This window comes from Haliotis cracherodii, unplaced genomic scaffold, assembly GCF_022045235.1.
Source record: "Haliotis cracherodii isolate W230 unplaced genomic scaffold, xgHalCrac1.p SCAF_1, whole genome shotgun sequence".
NCBI lineage: Eukaryota > Metazoa > Mollusca > Gastropoda > Lepetellida > Haliotidae > Haliotis > Haliotis cracherodii.
The window spans coordinates 20,568,698-20,576,840 of NW_027266264.1; the positions used below are offsets into that span (position 1 = coordinate 20,568,698).

Here is an 8,143-nt window from a genome sequence, read left to right on the forward strand (position 1 = left end):
GACTGGTCGGCTCGAAGTCTGTATACTGTGTCTGAGTTGGGGTATTCATGTTAAACTGCGGCATGGTATCTCAGTGAGCTAGCAATATACATCGGCAGCCACACACACACACACACACACACACACACACACACACACACACACACACACACACACACACACACACACACACACACACACACACACACACACACACACACACACACACACACACACACACGTGCATGCACATCGCAATATAAGTGCAATAATAATCTTGGACGCGACGTTAACCCCATTTCACCTCACCCCACTGTATCATATTGATGACTACCGTCTGCATTTGCACTGCATGGTGTACATCTTTCAGACAGAAGGAATGAATACACTTAGGTATAGGATCTCTGTAATACTATGAATGAAGAGAGTGTTAACAGGTTGTACATCAGTGTTAATGTGACAAGGTGAACACTGCCCCAGTACTGACATAAACATAGTTTAGTATAGATATTTAACCATTAAGCAACTACCCATGAAGTGAAAACCGTGAATGCATGTACCTGTCCAACAAGAGTTGGAGTAACTACATTTCTTAGAAAGAATTATTGGTGCCTTGTTTGTACACGTTCCCTATATAGAGGCGACAAACACAATTTCCAGGATCAAAATAATTCTCAGCCAGAGGCAGAGTTAATTGTTCGATTCCGACCATATCATGAGCATGTGTTTATGAATCACAATCGGTGGCACCGGACAAAAATGAATTCACTGTATGTGCATTAATCATTCTGAACACACAAACAAAAATGTTAGAATGACCTATTTCGCTGTAACATGTTAAATCTGCTTTGAGTTTATTGCCATTCTCCTTTTTCTGATTCGTGCAGTAACCGACGCTGACTATTATGCTGAGGGTCGGGAATGTGTCAACTGTGGGGCAGTGTCCACACCACTGTGGAGGAGGGACGGCACTGGGCATTACCTGTGCAATGCTTGCGGACTCTACAATAAAATGAATGGCGTCAACAGGCCGCCATTGAAGACTCCAACCGGCAGGAGAACGGTAAGTCGAAGACCGGAGGAACACACGACAAGATAAAAGAAGAAATGTTTCAGTAATATCAACAGGGTCGCCGCTCCATGAACTTGTTTAATTTGTCAAGAAAATGTCTCATACAGAGGACCTTCAGAATCATCCTGGCCAGAAGAGATATAATATGTTTCACTCTACCAGAAAAAATGATATGGTATACATTCTAGCGCTAGAACTTTTGCCGTGGCCCTTTGAATGTAAGGTGAAATTATAATTAATAACTTGATATGATCCCAGCAAATTGTCAAGGATGATTTAACTTGAACCATACTGTGATCTAGTAAAGCAGCCTAATATTCAGGCCTTGTGGCTCAGTTCACTACCACAAAACACCAAGTGATCCCGGATACCACCCCCTGTGTCTTCTATTGAAACTTAAAAGGTTTTCTTTCTATTCTACAGCCCGACCTGGAAGAGGAACGAGAGAAGAAATATGCAGAAATAATATACGAAAAGGTATTATCATACTGACATTCTGTACACTACATGCATTGTCAGACCACAGACCCATACCTTTGTCTCCAAAAAGTTAGTGATAGGTTTGTGTAAATCTGACAATCCCACCCGAGACAATGATTTCATTCAATGCATTTTTTAAACCACCGTGTGACATTAATAGTATTTCCAGCGCCGATGAAACAAAACATGTTTACCTCAAAATTTTTACCTTGTCCCCTAATCAGGACAGTCGGCCTCTTACTTAGGACACAAGTTTAGATACTGATTTCGTTAGTCTTAGTTCTGGCATATCCAGCTATTCGTTATCCATATATCACATACTCTTTGACGATAATAAGTATTGGTTGGTTGAGATTGTCTAACATAATAGAAGTTGCCTCCCTTTAAGGTACTAACAGACAAGGCATTCTCAAGTTGTAAGCTTAGGTTCATATTTACACTGACTTTTATATTTCATACCTTGTGAATTTAATTTCTTTTCCTTTTCATATTGAAGTCGCCGCTCTCTTTCCAGCGCCGCTTGTCACCCGACCTTGAGGAGGAGAGGGACGCTGTGGCTAATATCACTCCCCCAGAGACGGGGGGCGGGCCCATCAAGATGGCGAAGTCCATATTGGTATGTGGCAAAGACACGTTTTCCAACACTGACACGTGTTCGCCCATGTAGTCATCCATAAAAAAAGATATTACCTATTATCGGATGCTATAGTCGTCAAAAATATTCTTAAAGTCGCGTTTGTTTCATTTTGTCAGGCCTGTTTCGATAAAAAAAAATTCTCTCTAAACTTCAATAGTCCCCAAACAAATATTCGAAAATGGTGTATTATTTTATGTTCCATGTGTAATAGTACTTCAGGTTGAAACTCAGTGTGGTTTGTTTTGTGGCTCGTGATTCTGTTTATTTCATGCGTTCTTTACTTTCTTTCACAGCAACAACAGTCCGGCGGAAACAGACGTATTGGCCTGTCATGTGCAAACTGCGGGACAACAACCACCACCCTATGGCGGAGGAACAGTGAGGGAGAACCCGTGTGCAACGCGTGTGGGTTGTACTACAAGCTACACCAGGTGAGGCCTCATCCAGAGTGGTCTCTTCTCATCTGAACTATAGGAAGTTGTTACATCTAGAGTGGTCTCTTCTTATCTGAACTATAGGAAGTTGTTACATCTAGAGTGGTCTCTTCTCATCTGAACTATAGGAAGTTGTTACATCTAGAGTGGTCTCTTCTCATCTGGACTATAGGAAGTTGTTACATCTAGAGTGGTCTCTTCTCATCTGGACTATAGGAAGTTGTTACATCTAGAGTGGTTTCTTTTCATCTGGACTATAGGAAGTTGTTACATCTAGAGTGGTCTCTTCTTATCTGAACTATAGGAAGTTGTTACATCTAGAGTGGTCTCTTCTCATCTGAACTATAGGAAGTTGTTACATCTAGAGTGGTCTCTTCTCATCTGGACTATAGGAAGTTGTTACATCTAGAGTGGTCTCTTTTCATCTGGACTATAGGAAGTTGTTACATCTAGAGTGGTCTCTTCTTATCTGGACTATAGGAAGTTGTTACATCTAGGTGACCTCTCATCTGAACTATAGGAAGTTGTTACATCTAGAGTGATATCTTCTCATCTGAACTATAGGAAGTTGTTACATCTAGAGTGGTCTCTTCTCATCTGAACTATAGGAAGTTGTTACATCTAGAGTGGTTTCTTTTCATCTGGACTATAGGAAGTTGTTACATCTAGAGTGGTCTCTTCTTATCTGAACTATAGGAAGTTGTTACATCTAGAGTGGTCTCTTCTCATCTGAACTATAGGAAGTTGTTACATCTAGAGTGGTCTCTTCTCATCTGGACTATAGGAAGTTGTTACATCTAGAGTGGTCTCTTTTCATCTGGACTATAGGAAGTTGTTACATCTAGAGTGGTCTCTTCTTATCTGGACTATAGGAAGTTGTTACATCTAGGTGACCTCTCATCTGAACTATAGGAAGTTGTTACATCTAGAGTGATATCTTCTCATCTGAACTATAGGAAGTTGTTACATCTAGAGTGGTCTCTTCTCATCTGAACTATAGGAAGTTGTTACATCTAGAGTGGTCTCTTCTCATCTGGACTATAGGAAGTTGTTACATCTAGAGTGGTCTCTTCTCATCTGGACTATAGGAAGTTGTTACATCTAGAGTGGTCTCTTCTCATCTGGACTATAGGAAGTTGTTACATCTAGAGTGGTCCCTTCTTATCTGAACTATAGGAAGTTGTTACATCTAGAGTGGTCTCTTCTCATCTGAACTATAGGAAGTTGTTACATCTAGAGTGGTCTCTTTTCATCTGGACTATAGGAAGTTGTTACATCTAGAGTGGTCTCTTCTTATCTGAACTATAGGAAGTTGTTACATCTAGGTGACCTCTCATCTGAACTATAGGAAGTTGTTACATCTAGAGTGATATCTTCTCATCTGGACTATAGGAAGTTGTTACATCTAGAGTGGTCTCTTCTTATCTGGACTATAGGAAGTTGTTACATCTAGAGTGGTCTCTTCTCATCTGGACTATAGGAAGTTGTTACATCCAGAATGATCTCTTCTTATCTGAACTATAGAAAGATGTTACTCTGTAGCTTAACTGCGGGTACTTGTGAGTGAAATTTTCTGCTTCCAAAAATGCAGGAAATATACATTTCTTAATACAATTGTTCACTGTATATGCTGGATGGTCTGAAAAATATTGCGAGTCCTAAAAATCTTTTGACACCGCCTTTCAAAGAAACAATTATACATAGTTAAGCGCTGACTGAAACGCTATTCTGTCACAAACAAACCTCGCTGTCTCTCTTACACTATAAAATGATCGGTTCCTAATTCTGGGGTTTGGTTAAGAAATATATGAACATCTTTGCTATTTGAAAATACTTGCCTTGGACAGGTATAATCTTCTGTATTACATCCAGGTCAATCGGCCGCTGTCTATGAAGAAAGACGGAATCCAAACAAGAAAGAGGAAACCCAAAACACCTTCTTCTAAATCCAGGACACCCCCCAAGGACTTGCCCATGCACAACCACTCGATAGAGCACTCCCCACCACAGCACATGTCCCACCCCCAGACATCCCTACCCCCAATGTCCTCTCAAGGCCCCTATGACCTCACCCTCAATCGGTCAGAACCGATTCAAAGTAAGCCGCCATATTGGAACTCTGCCGTCATGCCTTCCAACTACTGTGAGATTTCTACTTTCGCTATTTATTTGATCGGACTCAATAGTTTGTTTAAAGTACAAGTGTACATAATCTTTTTCTTAACGTTACCTTTGTTTCTCCATAACACCTTTATACATTCAAAGAAATATATATTCAACAACTCAACTAAGCGTGATGCTAAATATTAAAACATAACAAAATATTGAGTCGGATGCTTTTTTGTTTCTCTGTGCTTTAGTAAAAAATGTACCTGTATGCGATGTGAGCTATTTTTAGATAAAATTGTACAAGTTTCTCTATTAATTAACAAATTTATAGGCAGGTATTGCCAGTATAATTTCAAAATAAATTAGGGAAGTAAACTTGATGATTCCCAGTAAGTCAAGTAACTGATGAGTTATATTGATGCTATCAACTGTTACGTCAATAACATTTTTCTCTACAACAGTCCCAACTTCAAATTCGTTAACATCCTATTCTTGTGATTCCTATGTAGCAATTCATATTTAAGAAACATCCATGTACTTTTGCGTTTTTCGCTGTGACTTGTTCTATTCAAGCCTCTGAATATATAACCTCTTGTATGCAATTGCTTCCACAACTCATCCATAGCCGTTTTGCCATACATATATGCTTGAGTGTTGCCTACGTGCGTTCGGTGTATTCATTAGAATCAGGATTAAATGTACACAATGCAGTGATGACATGAATGACTATCGTTACTGAACAGTGCTAAACCAAGTGAAGTAGGAAACACTATGTCCACATCAAAAGTTATAGTGAAACTAAAGAGAGGATATCTTCAGCTGACCACGTTATCGCACGTTTAAGGGACCTTACTCCTGGAATTAATCAGCTATATTCCTTTGGGTAAACTGCCTTGGAGAACACTAACACCTTTACTTTCATTCCAGCCTCAGAGATGAAGCCTCTTCCCTCCTACTCGTCTCTGTATTCGCACAACTCGGCAGTACTGGCAGCATTGACTACACCGCCAAATCCCCCAGCTCTCCTCCCAATATCAGCGTTAACACCTTCAGCTCGGAGCCAACATCCCCTTCCTGAAGACGTTGAGAGATCCATGGGCCTTGACCATAACCTAATGCTCAAACATGCCGCGGAGCCCCTGTTCTCCCCCTCGCCACCCAAGGCTGTTCCAGTGAACAGCGGCATTACACCAGAACCGGAAGTTGGTGCGTCATCAATGGGACAATCTGAAATTGTTCAATTAAAACCAGCTTCGGTCAGCCAAACATAGAGGACGGAAAGATACAACGAGAAGATAAGGGAAACAGGGTAGTCATTGTTCTACCCGACTTGCTGTTCCTATAAATGCATTGACCTTGACATGCGGCATCCAGAAATGTCAGTGGTCTTTTTAAGGACTTCTTATATCTATTTATATGTATATATGGAAAGACTAAATCATAAGGTTACAACCTTCAGCTCAGCAAACAGAAACTTACCGATGTAAGGAGTGACAAAATAAATACGTACGATAGACAATGGTGTACGAACTATAATGATATGTGAACTCTGATGTTGACCCTGGTTCACTCATGTGATAACGAGAAGTGTCGCAGGGCCTTAGAGTTACCGCTCCTTTTGATGATAACGCCAAATCTTGTCGTGAGGACTGTTGGTGGAACTGCGACAACGTGAAAGAGGCGTTAATTGTTTGGTAACCGTGGACACAGTGCCAACAATGCGCCACTTTGTGTCAAGTGGAACAATGTAACCTCTTTGACTGACAACTCTGTACCAAAGATACCATCATCATGTTTTCTCTGAGAAAGGGTAAATGTTCAATTCATCACTCATACCGCGTGACAGACATCACGTGGCCACAACACTTGTCACCTCCCAATTCACTTGCCATATTAGGTGCTGTGCTTTTAATGATGTAAAATGACATGCATATATTGTTATTGTACTGATTGGCGGATTTATGTTGCTTCTTGTGAATGTCTTCAAAATAATTCCAGTTTTAAGGCGAAGAATGCCCGACATATTAAGTATGTACGTTGTAAATATCATCCTTTAATATCTGATGACGATACTACGTATACAATATGTAGGCATCAGTGCCAATAAGACTAACCACTTGGTTGTACCTTCATATTGTCCTAATCAAGATCGATGATCGCTTTGATTCATTGATGTCAAAGTATTATGATTCAGTGCTCGTTGTTCATATTCAGGTGATATTTTTACCTGTTGTATACCTATGTTTGAATGCATTTATTGCTACTGTTGGCGTAAATGGGAACTGCTAGAATTTTAGGGGAATATACAATATGTGCCTGCACCACTGTCGTCATATGCCACGAAGCATTATGGTATTTGTCTCCTCCGTTCAATGTTGCTGATTTCGTATAATATGAGTGGGACCAACTTAAATCACGAGTTATTACCTTCGTTATGCAAACTGCCATTGGCCTTGTCCTGAATCATGTGAGATATGTTTTTCATCTACTGTCATTACCAATGTTTTCAAAACAAAAGAGCTATTTTACATCAGTTGCAAATGTTTTATTTTAATGTGTAACTCATAATCGAAAGAACGCACACTGCGATTCATTGCTTTCCAAGGACTAGATGTCCAATGTGAGTCACAACAGTGAACACATGTGTGCACGACATATCCATACGTCAGACATACAACTGTTATGAATTCTGACGCAAGGTGGAGGTCGTTCCGAGTCTGCGCCTAACTAAACATTGTCATGTATCTTGTGGATACTGGCACATATAGCTGGCGCGATTAGGGTTACAATGTTTGGATTAACTAATTTTGAGATTTCCAGAAATCTGCAAATAAATAATCCAATTTCTTGACATATGAATATTTGAATGACATATTTTTATCGTCTCATCACAAAAGAAGCGGCAGCCTTCTGTAATTTTAATTATGAAACATGTATTTATTTTCTTATTATCAATGAAATTTGCCGAGTTTTCAAGTCAATATTTAGATATGTAATAATGATAATGGACGCTCAATAAAGCCTATCGTAATGTAGGATATCGGCGTTCGACCAATAGTGGCCAGGTAGCTGAAAGATGATTGGCATTCGACTTTTTCTTTTCTTTTTGTCTGATTTCGTATTGTTTGATTCACGGCTGTTTGTCCATGGAATTTGTACTTTACTGACCAGTACAATTGTATCTAAGATCTATGTGAGTATCTGGTACTGACGAATGAGCGCTGGTGTCCTGACCGAGTGGTAGGCTTCTTCCTTCTATCTTATCTTTAATGTTTCTACTTATTGTGCTGACTTTGTTGATTCAAATCTGATATGTGCCATGCCATACAACTAACGACGTAGCCTACTATTTCCTTTGTTGCTAGTCAGTAAATCGTTTTTTCTTATTTCTGTTTGTGCGTTGACTATTCATATTTGGCTTGTGCTGGGGAT

General features: G+C 39.8%; 1 protein-coding gene across 6 annotated transcripts in view; it reads left to right on the forward strand.

Moving 5' to 3' along the window:
- Positions 1-7,329, forward strand: part of LOC139474282 (transcription factor GATA-4-like) — a 42,944-nt gene extending 35,615 nt beyond the window's left edge. For 4 of the 6 annotated variants that reach the window (XM_071257241.1, XM_071257233.1, XM_071257249.1 and 1 more), the window contains exons 3-8: positions 867-1,042; positions 1,475-1,528; positions 2,028-2,147; positions 2,462-2,599; positions 4,475-4,745; positions 5,639-7,329. In XM_071257241.1, the coding sequence (XP_071113342.1) occupies positions 867-1,042; positions 1,475-1,528; positions 2,028-2,147; positions 2,462-2,599; positions 4,475-4,745; positions 5,639-5,982 (1,103 nt within the window). In that variant the 3' untranslated portion in view covers positions 5,983-7,329. The remainder of the gene's footprint in view (positions 1-866; positions 1,043-1,474; positions 1,529-2,027; positions 2,148-2,461; positions 2,600-4,474; positions 4,746-5,638) is intronic. The other 2 variants (XM_071257273.1, XM_071257264.1) reach the window with 2 other exon arrangements.
- Positions 7,330-8,143: the final 814 nt, after the last annotated feature.